Below are 16,383 nucleotides of genomic sequence, written 5' to 3'. Positions count from 1 at the left end.
TTCCCCAATGTAGAGGTAGCCACACCGGGTACAGTGGATGCAGTATACCACATTGGCAGATGTGCAGGTGAGCACCTGCTTAATGTGGAAAGTCATCTTGGGGCCCGGGATAGGGGTGAGGGAGGAGGTGTGGGGCAAGTGTAGCATTTCCTGCGGTTGCAGGGGAAGGTGCCAGGTGTGGTGGGGTTGGAGGGGAGTGTGGAGCGGACAAGGGAGTTCTGGAGAGACAGTAATCTCTCCAGAAGGCAGACAAGGGTGGGGATGGAAAAATGTCTTGGGTGGTGGGGTCGGATTGTAGATGGCGGAAGTATCGGAGGATGATGCTTTGTATCCGGAGGTTGGTGGGGTGGTGTGTGAGAACGAGGGGGATCCTCTTTTGGCTATTGTGGGGATGGGGTGTGAGGGATGAGTTGCAGGAAATGCGGGAGACACGGTCGAGGGCGTTCTCGACCACTGCGGGGGGAAAGTTGCAGTCCTTGAAGAATGAGGACGTTAACCCTGCAGCCCAATGGTATCAATGTGGATTTCACAAGCTTCAAAATCTCCCCTCCCCCCATCGCATCCCAAAACCAGCCCAGCTCATGGCCTAACCTGTTCTTCCTCTCACCTATCCCCTCCTCCCACCTCAAGCCGTACCCCCGTTTCCCACCTACTAACCTCATCCCGCCCCCTTGACCTATCCCCTCCCTACCTATACTCTCCTCTCCACCTATCTTCTTTTCTCTCCATCCTCGGTCCGCCTCCCCCTCTCTCCCTATTTATTCCAGTTCCCTCTCCCCACCCCCCTCTCTGATGAAGGGACTAGGCCCGAAACGTCAGCTTTTGTGGTCCTGAGATGCTGCTGGGCCTGCTCTGTTCATGTAGCCTCACATTTTATTATCTTGGATTCTCCAGCATCTGCAGTTCCCGTTATCTCTGAGAATAGCAGGGAGACTGGCACGTGGTAGCAGCTCACAGTGCCTGTATCAAAGATGGCGGCAAAAATGCCCGTATGGATGTCGAACCTGCTGCCTGCTCGAAGTCCGAGTATTTTAAAATGCGACAACGAAGAAACTCTTTAAGCCTTTCGATCCCAATTCCGGGGCTGCAGTCCTTAGCTTTTGTGGGATTCTGGCAGGCATCATTGTTGGGATTTTCGGCGCCGCTTAGTGCGGAAGGACCCCGGGGAAGATGGCGGAGCGGGAGCGGCTGGATCGCCAGTCTCTGGGAGCGTTGCTCGGGGGCCGTAGGTACCGGGGTCAGGCTGGGCTGAGAGGCCGCCTTCCGCACTCTTACCCTCCCTCCCTGCTCAGGCCGAAATCCCGCACGCTTCTGTCTGACCCTGAGCTGAACTTCCGCCGTCCCCCAAACCGGTCCAGTTCCACCTCTTTAACGACGCCTCCCTCCAGCGCTGCACAAACCCCTCATCTGATTCGCGTGGGAACCACATCCACTTCCTAAAGATGAACAGTGACTCCAGCTCTTGGTCGGCTGGGGTCTGTCCTGAAATTTCCAGGTCTCTGTCCATCGTGGGTGCCCGCCCTGTACCGTATGGACTCTGTCCATGGTGCTGGGGGCAGAGCCCACTGCTGCCATCCTCGTGGGGGTCGGAGCAGCCGTGGACTTTTACACTCCCCACCGCACCCCAACTCTTCCTGTTCGCTGAGCCCCTGCTTTTGGCAGTGTGCGGTCAAACGTCTCGACCACGTTCCCTCCAATCCCTAGCAGTCGTTTCCGCCTTCCATTTAGGCGGTGGGGTTTGACCATTCTAGGTCTTCTTTGTTTGAACAAACATTTCTGTTTTGTGTGCCTTGTGCTGGAGATGTGGGGTTCTAAAATTATTACTAAACTTTCAAAGCGACGTGCACATTTCACGATTGTTGCAAAACTTCCAAAGTGACATCCGCAAATTGACCAGTTTCCTCAGATGCCTAGAAAAGGTGATCTGACTGCCATATTAATTCTGTTAAGTGAGGGTCTTATGGTGCAGCAGTAGTGCCTAGAAAGTCTGGGTATAGGCCCCATCTGTTTTAAATATGGGTCATAGAATGTCTGAGCAGTTTAAAGAAGAGTTTGACCACTTGTGTAACGTTTTCAGTCTACTTTCACTTGTAAATTACCAGACAAACAAAAGCTGAACCAGACTTGCTCAGTCACTGAAGAGGCTGAAGATTAATATTGGGGTCATTTGTTGGGTCAAATGTAGCTGTCTTCCCGGAACAGATTTATTCGGTATAAGGTGCTGTTTAGAAAATTGTCCCAATGTTCTTCCTGCTGTTTTGCAAATTAAGCCAAATCATCAATGTGTTATAATATGGAGGCCTTCTGTTGTGTAGTTCACCAGTGAAAATGACTTTGAATGATGGCTTGTTTAATTCTCATTGCTACCAGTAGCTTGAAAAGCTGGAAAGCAGGCTGTAGGTGTCATGGCTTCCTGAAATACAGCAGATGAAAACAGATTGGTTGCCAGAACACCACCCTCAATGAATCTGTTGGTGATGAAGAAAGCATCAGGTCCTAGACATCTGTGCCATTATGAAGACATTAAATAACATGATAAACACTTTACGCTCTAAATGGTAGACTGGCAAACCTGTAAGATCTGAACTGATTATTCCATCTACCTGACCTTTCACCTCTTGCACCAGCCACCGTCTACAGGCAGTGCCAGATCACTTCTGTGGACGTTGGGAGATCTGAAATATTAACAGAAAGTGGTGGAGAAACTTAGCACTTCTACAGCATCTGTGAAAAGTGACACAGAGTTAATGTTTTATATCAATTTGACCCTTGGTTGGAACCAGACCCAAAAAAAGAGTCATATTCGACTTGAAATGTAGCTCTATTTCCCATAAATCAGCTGCTGCCTGACCTGCTAAGCTTCACCAATAAGTTTCTGTTTGTATGCCAGGTCGGTAGATATCTGTTCTTCAATTTTCTCTTGAATTATCCTGTAATACCAATCAAGTAGCAATTTTTTTCTTGGATCTAAGTAAGAGCATTATCTACCACAGTTCAGTTCAGAAACAATCAATCACTCCAGCAGTAGATGAGAGTAGGATGTCACAATAATTTCCAGAATCTGAGTGGTCAGGCTTGTGTTTGACTGGTGTAGCCTTTTAGACTTGGAGAGTAGTGACAGGTAGTTTTAATTTAGGAGCTGAACTGAGTGTGATTTATTTGTTCTCAGAAGTTGAGCTACATTAGAAAGGTAACACTCATTGGCTACCTTCTTTAGTGTAGAATAATTTTTATGTCATGATCTAATGTTGTTGAGTGGTTCTGGAGTCAGGCATATACCAGGCCAGATAGGTGATAGTCCTTGGAAGACCTGAACTGTTTCTTTCACTCATCCCCATTATGTTTTTGCTGAAGCTACTGATCTGCATCTTGATGGGTTTGGTGAGAGATGTGTCTTACGATGCCACAAACATCCTCAACCGTGCCCAAACATCTTTTACTTATCACTGATTCTGCCTGTTATGTATTTGTCAACAGCTTATTCAATCCAATGGAGCATCACAGTTGAGCCTGATCATGCTGTTTCCCATCAACTTTTAGGAGTAGCAATGGATAATGGTAGGGAGCCATTCCCTGCCATTCATCCTGACCTCACTACTCAATAGTTTAGATGCATTGAGGATAAATCCTGAATTTCTAACACTTGATCTATGCATGGTCTAAAAGCTGAGTACAGGCTAATTTAACATCTTATGTTCTTTCTGTTTTAGGCAGTAGCTGTAGCCCGTTGGGATGGCATCTGTCATTTCCCTGGGCTGCTGGTCATGACAGTATATGTTGAAACATCTTTGCACTTTTTACAGTTTTCCTGCACTTGGGTACAAGTGACAATAATAGCTAATCTTACCTAAATATGCTGGAGTCTGTGCAGTGAGTTCTGTACGACAAACATCAGATATAAGCTATTGAACTGTTTAATGCAGTGTTGCTTGGGACACTGATTTGATTCAGTAAGCCAGCCAATGGTGGTGGTAGGCAAGCTGTTTAAATGTTCTTGAGAGCAGTGGGAATCATACTAATGCAGTTTTGCTTGTGTTTCATGTTTATTGCAGACAGTAAGCTGATGGACAAATGTGACCTGCAGGGAGCTCTGACTGACAGACTTCAGGGTGAAAAATGTGACCTGCAGACAACCAGGTATATCAGGAGTGTGCAAGCTCTAATTTTTCAATACCAGATGCATTTGTACCATGGATCTTGAGGAAGGATGGTAAAAATCTAAAGTTTTAATCAATGATCTACGAATAGCCCCACTTAATCAACCCCATAGGCAGGGGAGCATTCATACAGTTCCAAGTTTATGTTTTTTGGTGTTGTTCCTCTTGTATTTCTGATGCGGCAGCTTTAATAGTAATCTATCCCTGACTGGATTTTAAGTTTCTTATCATTGTATTCAAATTGTTCCAAACTTTAATCCTCTTTTCTTTGTGATCATGGCCTAGTATTCTGAGTTCTTCCAATTCTGTCCTTGTGCACAACCCTGATTTCTTCTGAACCATCAGAAGCAGCTGTGCCTTCAACTGTCTAGACCCTGAGTTCTGAAATACAATACCTAAACCCCCTTCTCTGTCTCTCTCTCTCTCTCTCTCTCACACACACACACTCCTCTTAAATCATTCCCTAAAACATATCACCGTGAGCAGGATTTTGGCCCTACATTCTAACAGTACTTTTTTCTGATGTCAAATTTTATTTGGTTATGCTCCTGAGCCACGTATGGGCTATGTGGCCATTCTAGCCAGCTTGGCCATTTAGCAAGATTGTGGCTCATTTTCTACCTCAATTCTACCTTCTTGCCTGTCCATATATTCCTTAGTATCCCAATAATCCATTTGACCTCTCTCTCAAATGCATTCAATCACTGAACATTTTCTGGAGCTGAGAATTTCAAGGATTCTCAAACTTCTCAGTGAACAAATTCCTCCACGTTCTTCAGCAGCAAATGACAAACCCGTTTTTTGGAGCCTGTGACATCAAAATCTAGACTGTCCAACCAGGGGCATTTACTCTAAATGTTGTATATCTCACTGTGATCACTTCTTGTTCCCTGAATTCTAGGGAACACAAATCTAACTTATTCAATTTCCCCTCCTGGGACAAATACCTCATTGCCAGGAAAGGTCCATTGAGCCTCTAATGGACTGTCTCTTGGATAAGGTTGCAAACCAAAACTGTGGACAGTCCTCCAGATATTGTTTTATCAAGATATGTTGCAAGTGCATAATTTCATACTTTATTATATTCCATATTACACATTTTTGTACACTTCCTTAATCTGTCTGTATTCTTAGGCAGTCTTTTTGTGTCCTCCTCACAGCTTACCTTTCCACTTAACTTTGTTTTGTTAGAAAACTTAACCACATTACACTGGGCCCCTCATCTAGATCCTTGATATAGATTGTAAGTGGCTGAAATCTAAAAAAGTATTGAGACAGTTGATGTTAAAAGAGTTTTAGTAAATTGTTAGAGGAGCAGGAAAGTTGACGTTTCATGTCAGGACTCTTCATTTCTGCCCATTATGTCTGCATTGACCCTCTGAAGAACATCCCACCCAGACCCAGCCCCTAACCTATCCAATCCCTGCATTTCCCACCCTATATGCTATGGGCAATTTCGCACAGCTAATCCACCTAACCTGTACATCTTTGGACTATGGGAGGAAACCTTGCATCACATCCAGACAAGGCGGTTAAAAAAGCATTTGGCATTGGGAAGTTTTCAGGATTGTACAGGTCAATGGTGAGGCCTCTTCTTGAATACTGTGTCCAGTTCTGGTCACCCAGCTATAGGAAGGATATTATTAATCTGGAGAGGTTTCTAAGGAGATTTACCAGGATGTTGCCAGGAACGGAAGGTTGGAGTTATAAGGAAAGGCTGGATAGGGTGAGTCTTTTTTCACTGGAGCATAGGAGGTTGAGAGGCGACCTTATAGAAGTTGATAAAATAATAAGGAGCATTATTGAGTTAATGGTAGTTGTCCTTTCCCTAGGTTAGGGGTTTTCAATACTAGGGGGCACATTTTTAAGGTGAGAGGAGAGAGATTGAACAAAGACATGGGGGCAAAAGTTTCACGCAGAGGGTGGTTCGTGTGTGGAATGAATGTCCTGAGGAAGTGGGTACAATTACAATGTTTAAAAGACATTTGGATAAGTATATGAATAGAAGAGGTTTGGAGGGCTATGGTGCAGGAGCAGGCAGGTGGGACTAGTTTAGTTTGGGATTATGGCTGGCATGGACTAGTGGGACTGAATGGTCTGTTTGAAGAATGGGATGAAGACAATAACTTCTATTTTCATAACATCTTTTATGTAACCAGAATGTATGAAGCTGCTTCAGAAACACCAGAAAGAAACGTACTGGAGATGCAGTTGTTGCTTTGTGAGCAAATGCCCCACAAGTTGCTGATCTCAGTTGTGTTGCTTTGACCATCAGAAAGGAAGTTTGCTTATCATCTCCCAAAGCTGTTGGCTGAGAACTTACAGAAGGATAACTGGTAGCAGGTTTACAAGTTTTGAGAGAAATTACTTGGAAGAAGTCAGTGTAAATGCTGGCAAAATAGAATTGTATCTAGCGTCAGCACAAATGGAAGAATGCCAAATTTCAAACATTCACAACGGTTTTGATTTTCCCTAGGAGATTGTAGTTCCCCATTGCTTTCTTTGTGGCAATATCCTGGTCAATCAGTAAACCCGCTAACCATTCTGTCTTAGATAATAAAATGTGAGGCTGGATGAACACAGCAGGCCAAGCAGCATCTCAGGAGCACAAAAGCTGACGTTTCGGGCCTAGACCCTTCATCAGAGAGCCTTGGAATTCTCCAGCATCTGCAGTTCCCATTATCTCTGAAACCATTCTGTCTTGTAGTATGAAGAGTTATAGTAAGTCTTCCTTTGCTAATTTGTAAGCATGATGCAGTTGAGACCCGTGCTTGATTACAAAAAGCCTTAAGTCTGTTCACTAACGCATGCATTTTTATCCCTTCCACATGTTAGACCAGCTCTGCAAGGGACGCAGAATGAAATGTTGCTGCAAAAAGGCACCCAGACCTGGATCCAACAACAGGATGAATTGATGGAGTTCCACAAAAATCGTGGAGACGTATGTATCCATACCAATGCTCAGGGTTCTTTGCAGTAGCCCTCGACTGTGTTGTTTGGCGCAGTTGAATAGCTGAATTCTTTCTTCAGTAGATTGAAGGGTCATGACCAAAGTTGTGTAGACCTAGACTCCTTATTCGTATGGCTTTATTTGTGCTCTCCATCTGCCTTGAAGCTCTGATGTTCTGTAATTTGACAGTCGTTTGTCAGTGGAACATTCCTCCCTTATCTTAGGCCAGTGAGTTTAATTTCAGTGCCTGTTATGATTATTGCTGTGCCTTGTTCAGGAATCATCTCTGTCTACATTTGAGAGAACTTGCAGAAGAACCCTCCAGTTCCTCTGCTTCTGATAGTGACAATAAATGCAAATTCCCACTTATAATGAGTTTCTGCGACCACAGTGTTTACTTGATGTATGGAGACACTGAAAGGCAAATTTAGGACACTCCTGAGGTGAGGTCAAGTCTCAAGTGATATTCATGATAATGAGGTAGGAGTCATCCTACACAAAGTTTTAAAATGTTGAGGACCATGACATTGAGGGGGAGAGTGGATATTAGGTAACTGTGTTCATATAATGTACAAGAATGTTTAATTCTACATTGATGTTTTCAGGAAAAAGTTACATGGAATGCTGATAGTGACATTTATTTATGGTGGTAACTGCCTTGGGCCAGCAACATAAGTGTGCCTTTAATGATAGAATGGTGGAGGGAAGCCTGTGCTGTACACTTCTATGTCTTCCTTACTGGAAGTTTGGGCACAGAAACAGCCCATCATAGAAACATAATATTACTGTATGGAGACAGCTCACTTAGCGCATCAAGTCTGTTCTGGTGTTTGACTGCACTTGCTGTGTTATCTCACTGCACTGATTGCATCCTGAATCCTTTAATATTCCTCTTTTTGATACAACTACTTATTTCCACTTCAAAAAAGTGGAAAAGTGTTTCAACAACAGGTTGTGGCCTCAGTTTGCATTTCAACTAAATAATAACCATAATGTTTTTTTCAATTACACCAAGTTTGTTTCTTCATGCTACTGTTTTTGTTGCCATACAAAATCATTTGTCACGTTATGCCTTGTAACTCTTCATAACATTGATGGTTTTACATTCAAATATTCACTATTCAAGTGGACATTATCCCACCTCATCCATCATCCTTGATTTGTTGCTTCATTTATATCAGTAAATGTACCTAAGGAGTTAAATATAATTGACTGGATTTATTTGGAAGCCTTGGTTTTGTACAGTATGAGGTTTTGTGATTTTTTTTTCTCCTTTCTCTCTTGCCCAGCTCGCACAAAGCATGATCGAACTCAATAGCAGACTACAGCAAAAAGATAGAGAAATCTTGACCAACGAGGCAAAGTAAGTTAGTGTGCAATTTAGAGCCTGACTCATTTTAGATTTGAAGGGAGGATTGTTCAGATGCCCATCTGCCTGCAATTGAATGGACATTTGCATTGAACCGAGAAAGAATATCATATCTGTGATCATGCAATCATGCAATCCACAATTCTTTTTTAAAAAAATCGTGTCCTCAACTCCTCTCTAAATCTTTTGCATTTAATCTTACAACCATGTTCCTTCATTTGAAATCCTTCAATCACTTGAAGCTCTGTGCTTCTGCCCGTCCCTTCATCATTTTAAGTATTCATAAACAACACAAACGGCTTTTTTCAAATCTCTAAAGCTGGCTTAATTTTTCAATCTTTTTTATTTGCCTTTCCTGAAATAAGGCTGCTTCCTAGTGAATATATGCTGTGTCACCTCTCTTTTCCTCAATGCTATGTTGAAAACTATTGTGTAAATGGTAAGTTAAATAAATGTGAACCTTAGAAAGTGAGCAATTACTATTGCCAGTGAGGTATCCTTGTTGTTTATTCATGGAAATGATAATGAATCTTTCCTTTTTTTTGTTGAATGTGTAACACACATTGGAATGTTTCTGATTTTTTCTGTATTCAGTCGGAATTGCTCAGCCCAGCATTGGCAAATTGGATTTTGTAAATGAGATTTAGAGGCTCAGTTGGAATACACAGGATGTGCTGGAAACGTAACTTCACATCAAACGAGATAACTCTGTCTTTAATCTCATGTCATCTTACATTCAAACGCGTGAATCTTATTATTAGAGTTTATCTATATTTCCCCATACCTCTGAAATAGGACACTTTAATAAACTGTTTTAAGCTGGCTCTTCCCGAGATGGAGGTCAGGACCCCATGTGGGGCCATGAGGTGCCATTTTGTGATTGTGAGCTTTAGGGTAGTAAGGACCATCACAGATAAATCCACTCACACATTCAGAGATATTCTGTACTCTTACCACATTTTCATAGCCCTTCCCCTCACCCAGTGTAACTGTGAAACATATCCATTTGCTGAACACGTGCAATCTCTGTAAATTACCCAAGTAAACCTGCACTTTGCATCCTGATGGATTTCAGGATGGTGGAGTACCACAAACGTATAAAGAGGCTGGAGGTGGAATGTCGGGAGCTGCGGACTCACCTACAGGACTTGGAGCGAGCCAATCACACATTGAAGAACGAATACAACGCTCTCCACATCACCTTCAGCACCCTTGAAGAACGGCTGCAGAAAATGGCCATTGAGAACCACGAGTTAATCACACGTTGGTTGAGTGAGAAAACAAAGAACACCAACAGACTGAACACAGAGAATGAAAAGGATTCCAGGTAAATGCTACAATTCAATTGCACTTGCTTTGCTGTTTTCAAGTAAAAAGTGAAAGTAAATAACTGCTGCAAATTTGTATCTTTCATTCCATTCAGTCTGATGCCTGACATACTATATTTTAATTAGTCAATTGCTTCATAATTTTGTTCCTTCCCATATTTCAAAGACAAGGTCTTTCAATGTCAGTCACAAGGCCACAGTTCCCCTTCCCTTTGAGGCAGTATCCTTAATTCTCAATATGCCCTCTCTGTTGGCTTCAAAATCTCTTCTGTTGCTAAAGTATAGAGCTCATTCTCTTCTTTTGTAGAATAAAACAAATCCTTTCAGCTTGACAGCTTTTAACTCTACAAAGTCTGTGTCTCTTTAAGGTTTGAGTCCTAATCTCAGATCTTCTAAAATTATTCCTGCATTCCTGAAGGGAATACATGATGAAGGAATTTCATCACCTATACAGTGAAATGAAGATGGCTGAATCAACTTCACCTGTTAGTCCGAATGCCTGTTTCTATACTGACACTCAGTGAACTTGGTTGAACTTATTCCTCTCTCAACTGTAGCTTCCAACCTCCTGTTCCTTTGTTCCATCCCTTCTTATCCCTGATCAATGCAATGATGTTCAAATCTCCTTTGGACTTGAATTCTTTGTTCATTTTTGATTGAGATCAGCTGCTTTGTGTGATCTTGCTTCTGCCTGATTCTCACTGCCCAGAATACAGCTTAGTATTCCAACCATTTTATACCGAAAAGCTAATCGGTGATGGATGATATTGGAGGCAGTGTTTACTCAGATTTACATTTATTTGAAGAGTGAAATATTACAGGTGTACACCTTCCTTTCCTTATTAAAAACAAACTACTGTAGATCCTCGTTCCAATCCTTCTGGATTTTCTCACCACTTTGTTTCTATTTCCGTTTCCTTGTTATTTTGTTTGTACTCACTCAAGTGAAACCCCGTTCAGTGCTCTGTTTCTGCATATAATTTTCACAATGGTTATAGAATTAACCCTGATACCTTCTCTTACTTATTCATTCCCAGGATCTCAGAAAACATTGAACTCCTCAATTCCTTTCATCCTTTAAACCACTTCTGTGCCAGCTAATCAGAGCTCCCTGTTTTACCTTATCTGTTCTCATTTTGTTTGTTATTACCTGCTTTGTGAATATTGCCGGTTTGGCTTCTGATACACATTGAAGAACATTGTGGCCTCCTGTTATGTTTGGCTGAATTACTGATGGGCAACCTGATCCATTGAATGAAAAGCTGAATACAGCAGATGCTCCAAAACTTAAGTGGGAACATGAAAATTTCTGAAAATACTCAGCAGGTCATCAGGAAAGGCCATGACTTCAAAGATTAACCCTATATCTCTCTCTCCCTGACCTGTGGCATTTTTAGCAATTTTCTATTTTCATTTCTAGTCCATCGATTCCTTGCTGAAGCCATTACATTGTAACATAGCAGCCTGGTATACTAGAGTCTGAATCAGTAAGTGACTGGTGACACAGGAAATCTCCAGGTCGGAATTATTCCTTTTCACTCTTGGATGTCATGTGGACATCGCTGGCAAGGCTGGTATTTGTTGCCCTAGAGGGCAGTTAAGAAGCAGGCACATTGCTGTGGGTCTAGAGTCACATGTACGGTAAGGATGGCAGATTTTCTTTATCAGTGAATGAAATGGTATTTATATACCCTTCAACAATGGTTGCCACTAGACCAGTTTTGAATTCCAGATTTTATTGAATTTAAATTTCATCATTTGTCACGGTGAGATGTGAATCCATGCTCTCAGAATGCATTAGCCTGGGTTTCTGGATTACTAGTCTGGTATCATTACTATTATACCAGCTCCTGGCTGTTATTTTTCCTCAACTGTTTCTTGCAGTGCATCCAAATATCCCTTCTTGTGCAATTTGTTCCGTAATGTTTTGTCATTATTCAGGTACTTTTTCATTGTACAAAATCTCACTGCTGCTTCTTTTTGTGGCAGACCATTTATTGTCCTGGGAGGAATAGGAAACTTGCCTGTGATGCCCACGAATCACAAGCGCACTGACCTGCCACTTGCTGAGAAGGTGAAGGTTGTCGCAGCTTTGCAAGGCCCGAAAGCTTCCTATGCTTCGGTGGCCAAGATGTTCAACATCTCCAAGAGCCAGGTGGGACGCATCAGCCAGAACAGGGAGAGGATCCTGGAAGAATGGCGACAGAATGCCAATCCCAACCGCAAGAGGAAGAGGAAAGGGAAGGACATTGAGGTGGAAGACGCCCTTCTCTTGTGGTTCCAGCATGCTGTAGCTGAAGGAGTCCGCATCTCCGGCCCCATGCTAAAGACAAAAGCAAAGGAGTTTGCGGAGGAGCTGCGTCACGATGACTTTGAGCCGACTGATGGGTGGCTGTCACGATGGAAGGCACGAAACAACATTGTCTTTAAGAAGGACTCCAACGACCGGCATGCCTGTGATAGCTCTGTGGCATGTGGACAGACTCCTGACAAACCTGAGGTCGAGGCCAGAGTCACCAATATTGGCCATAATGTGACCTTGCTCGATGCAATCCAAATGCTATATCGGGCCTATGGGAACATGGAGCAGACCCCCTGCGCTGACCCGCACCACGGAGACCAGTTGAAAAAGCAAGCAATCTGTCTGGGTCCCGGATTCCTTGGGGGTGATCTGGGGTCAGCTAATTCCTGTCCCCAGTTGCTCCCAGCAAAACAGGAGGTGTTGTCTGGCCTGCAGCCCAAATCTGAGGACAGTTGTGTGACATCTAAGAGGCCCCGCCTGGAGGCCAAAGTGCAAGAGTGTGGGGTTGACGTAATGTCATCGAGCTTAGCCACTGGCATCACCAACAATGAGGTGCTAGAGTGTGTGAACAAGCTGGGAAACTGGCTTCAATTGCAAGGACCGTCAGGAATTTACGAGCCAATGCTTTGCATGCTACGGGACATGCAGACTGCAGTGGCAACTTTCCTGAGGTAGACATTGGGGTTTTGTTTGAGATGCAAAAGAAGTTTTTAAAAAAGTGCTGGATTGTCAGAAATGAAACTGAAAATTGCTGAAATTGTAAAGGTTACCGGCTGTTGGGACCTTTCTTGGAACTTGTAAAACAAAAGGCCAAGAGAGCAGGGTCCTGCAAAGATGTTTCATTTCTGATGGGTGGCTGTGCCTTCAGATGCCAAGGTCTCAAGCTCTTTCTCTGGACCTTCTGTCTCTGTCTCTTCTATTGAAGACATTTTTTAATGGATACCTCTTTGACTGCCACCTATTTTAATACCCCCTACCTCTTTATGTGACTTGGCATTAAATTTGTTTGGTCAGTCTCCAGTGAACCATCTTGGGACCTTATACTACTTTAATGACTCTCTACAAGTGAAAATTGTTGTTGTTTGATCCCAGTCATAACATCAACGTCTGAAAGATACTTCACTGATCTGTCGAGCATCCCTAGTGCTTTCTGATTTCTCAAATATTTTTATATATTTATGAGACATATTGTATACTGAACAGCAGTCAGAATATTAAAAAAATGTTGTACTACTTAGAAAACAAAACTCTGATAATTTATTTAGAGAATCCTTTTTTATATTTACAATAATAAAAAAGTAACTGAGTCCAGTAGAGGCTGCATTTTAGTGTTTAGTACAATTGAATCAGTAAGTTGACCGGGTGTAATGTTTTTAAGGGCGTAAAACAGATAATCAATTCAGTACCAAAGACTGTGTAGTGTGTCTTAACTGCCAGATATTATTCTGAATTTGAAAGCACACAACTGCAGCTTAATGGATCAGTCCACTGTTACAAGGGCTGAGACATTGACAGTATTATACCAGAGTGTGCTGAGGGGTTGTGTTCAATAACGACCGAGGTCAGTGGTTGGTGAAAATAGCCTCTTTATTGAGCCATCTGCAGTAGCACAGTTCGAAGCAGCGATGGAATCTAAAATACAGTTTTACAGTAGCCTCTTTTATTAAGTTTTTACATACATTAAAATTTTAGCACTGTGGTGTCACATAGTTGTATGTTTTGTACACAAGTTGGCCTGACATCTGTCCTGGGGAAACAGGGGATGGTTTAAGCCCTTGCGAAATACTGACTATTACTCCTGATGGGATTAGAAATTCTGTCCATTCTGAGTTTGCATAATTAAGAGGTGTATGTCCTTTTGTCTTTAAAGTTAGTAATGTCAGTAAAAATGTTACACCTATATGATCTAAGTAAGTGAGAAATTATACGTGTACTGAACAAAAGTATACAGGATATTAATCTGTTCTCCCACAGCTGGGTTGTGAGATTCCATTTACTATTGGTGTTATTGGCAGCTGTTACTCATTAAGTGGCTCTATTTAATGTGTATTTAAAAAGTATAAATCCATATGTTAGTACAAGATGGTAGTCCTAAATAAAAGTTATTAATAGTAATACAGTGTTATAGGAATGCGATAGCGTATAAGGAAAATTCAAAGAGATGAAGAGCAGCAGACTGTAGGGACATGCCAGTGGAAGAAACTGTTTGTTGTTCTGCAACCTATTCAGGTCCCGAGAGACGGTTGCTGAGGGCTAATTAATATTGTAATCTTTCTACAGTTTTGAGTAAGTTACGGAGATATGGTAATGGGGATGGCATTGTTCTGAGCAGGTTACGGTATTAACACTTATTCAGGGGTAGCCTTTGATACAGAAAGAGGTCTGAATGCTGCTTGCAGCTTGGGGTCGATAAGAATTGAAAGGTGTAAAGAAACAGTAATGGTTATGGAAGGATGTTTAGTTTATCTTGTAAAAGTAAGATGTACTACAAAAATGCGGTTTTATGAATGAGTGAATGGAAACGCGGTATAGTAAACATAGAACTCTTGTGAGTGAGTTAGTAAAGAGAATAATAGTACAATATCTCACAGTGCATAGCATAGTCTCAGCTGGTGTGAAGCAAACTGCATTGTAATATAAGATAATGAAATGTGAGGCTGGATGAACACAGCAGGCCAAGCAGCATTTCAGGAGCACAAAAGCTGACGTTTCGGGCCTAGACCCTTCATCAGAGAGGGGGATGGGGTGAGGGTTCTGGAATAAATAGGGAGAGAGGGGGAGGCGGACCGAAGATGGAGAGAAAAGAAGTTAGGTGGAGAGGAGAGTATAGGTGGGGAGGTAGGGAGGGGATAGGTCAGTCCAGGGAAGACGGACAGGTCAAGGAGGTGGGATGAGGTTAGTAGGTCGGAGATGGAGGTGCGGCTTGGGGTGGGAGGAAGGGATGGGTGAAAGGAAGAACAGGTTAGGGAGGCAGAGACAGGTTGGACTGGTTTTGGGATGCAGTGGGTGGAGGGGAAGAGCTGGGCTGGTTGTGTGGTGCAGTGGGGGGAGGGGACGAACTGGGCCTCCCCCCACTGCACCACACAATCAGCCCAGCTCTTCCCCTCCACCCGCCTCCCTAACCTGTTCTTCCTCTCACCCATCCCTTCCTCCCACCCCAAGTTGCACCCCCATCTCCGACCTACTAACCTCATCCCACCTCCTTGACCTGTCCGTCTTCCCTGGACATTTCATTATCTTGGATTCTCCAGCATCTGCAGTTCCCATTATCACTGCATTGTAATATAACTTTGTTTGGTGCTGTTTCTACTTCACACAATAAAATAGTACAGTGTTTTAATCCTGCCGTAAACCGCATGTTCTTAAATTATTTCTTGTTAGTGCTGGTGTAAAACTGTTGATGCTGAGGAAGTAAGATTCAGATTTTGAACAGTGGGAGGTTTAACATTGATTCCAAAACCATTTAAACGAATGAAACTATTAGTATAGCAATGTTACTGTTACACAAGACAAAATAAGATCTTGTGTTGTAGGGGATGACATACTAACATGGGCAGAGGATTGGTTAGCTAACAGGAAATGGAGAGCAGGCATAAATGGATCACTGCCAGGTTGGCAAGATGTAAGCAAGCAAAGTGTCCAGAGATCACTGCTGGAGCATCAACTCCTGATGACAGGACCAAATATATCTTGTTGCCAAATTTGCTGATTACGCAAAGATAGGTAGGAAAGTAAGCTGTAGGGACAACATAATGATCTGTGTGGGATGCAGATTGGTTAAGTGAGTTGGCAACAATTTGGCAGAGTACAGCATCATAAAATATGAAAGTATTCACTTTAGTAGGAAGAATTAAAAAGGCATATTATTTAAAAGGGAAAACTTGCAGACCTCTGATGTAAGGAAGATTCAGGTATTCTGACACATGCATCATTAAGAGTTCATATATTAATACAGTAATTGAAAAGAATTGGGAAAAGAAATGGAATTTGTCATTTGTTGCAAGAGGAATGAAATGTAAATGTAGGGAAGGTTTGCGACAGTTGTATTGGTTATTGATGAGATCACACCAAATGTATAACATACAGTTTTGGTGCTCTCTCATAACTGTACTAGCGGTTCAGAGTGGGTTTTCAACTGAATCGTAGGACAAGGAAATGTTGGATGTATTGGGCCTATATCCATAGTAGTTTGAAACAATGAGAGATGATATTCGTGAAAATATGAGATCCTTAGGGGACTTGATAAGGTGGGTAATGAAAGCATGTATCTCCTTTGA

General features: G+C 42.5%; 1 protein-coding gene across 6 annotated transcripts in view; it reads left to right on the top strand.

Moving 5' to 3' along the window:
- Positions 1-901: 901 nt before the first annotated feature.
- Positions 902-16,383, top strand: part of atg16l1 (ATG16 autophagy related 16-like 1 (S. cerevisiae)) — a 61,832-nt gene continuing 46,350 nt past the window's right edge. Inside the window, exons 1-6 of one of the 6 annotated variants that reach the window (XM_048541684.2) lie at positions 902-1,225; positions 4,025-4,137; positions 6,993-7,098; positions 8,397-8,470; positions 9,552-9,803; positions 11,794-14,824. In XM_048541684.2, coding sequence (XP_048397641.1) covers positions 992-1,225; positions 4,025-4,137; positions 6,993-7,098; positions 8,397-8,470; positions 9,552-9,803; positions 11,794-12,781 — 1,767 coding nt within the window. In that variant the 5' untranslated portion in view covers positions 902-991 and the 3' untranslated portion in view covers positions 12,782-14,824. The other 5 variants (XM_048541685.2, XM_048541688.2, XM_048541689.2 and 2 more) reach the window with 5 other exon arrangements.

The sequence above is a fragment of the Stegostoma tigrinum genome, chromosome 14 (genome assembly GCF_030684315.1).
Source record: "Stegostoma tigrinum isolate sSteTig4 chromosome 14, sSteTig4.hap1, whole genome shotgun sequence".
NCBI lineage: Eukaryota > Metazoa > Chordata > Chondrichthyes > Orectolobiformes > Stegostomatidae > Stegostoma > Stegostoma tigrinum.
This window is presented reverse-complemented; position numbering and strand designations above follow the sequence as displayed.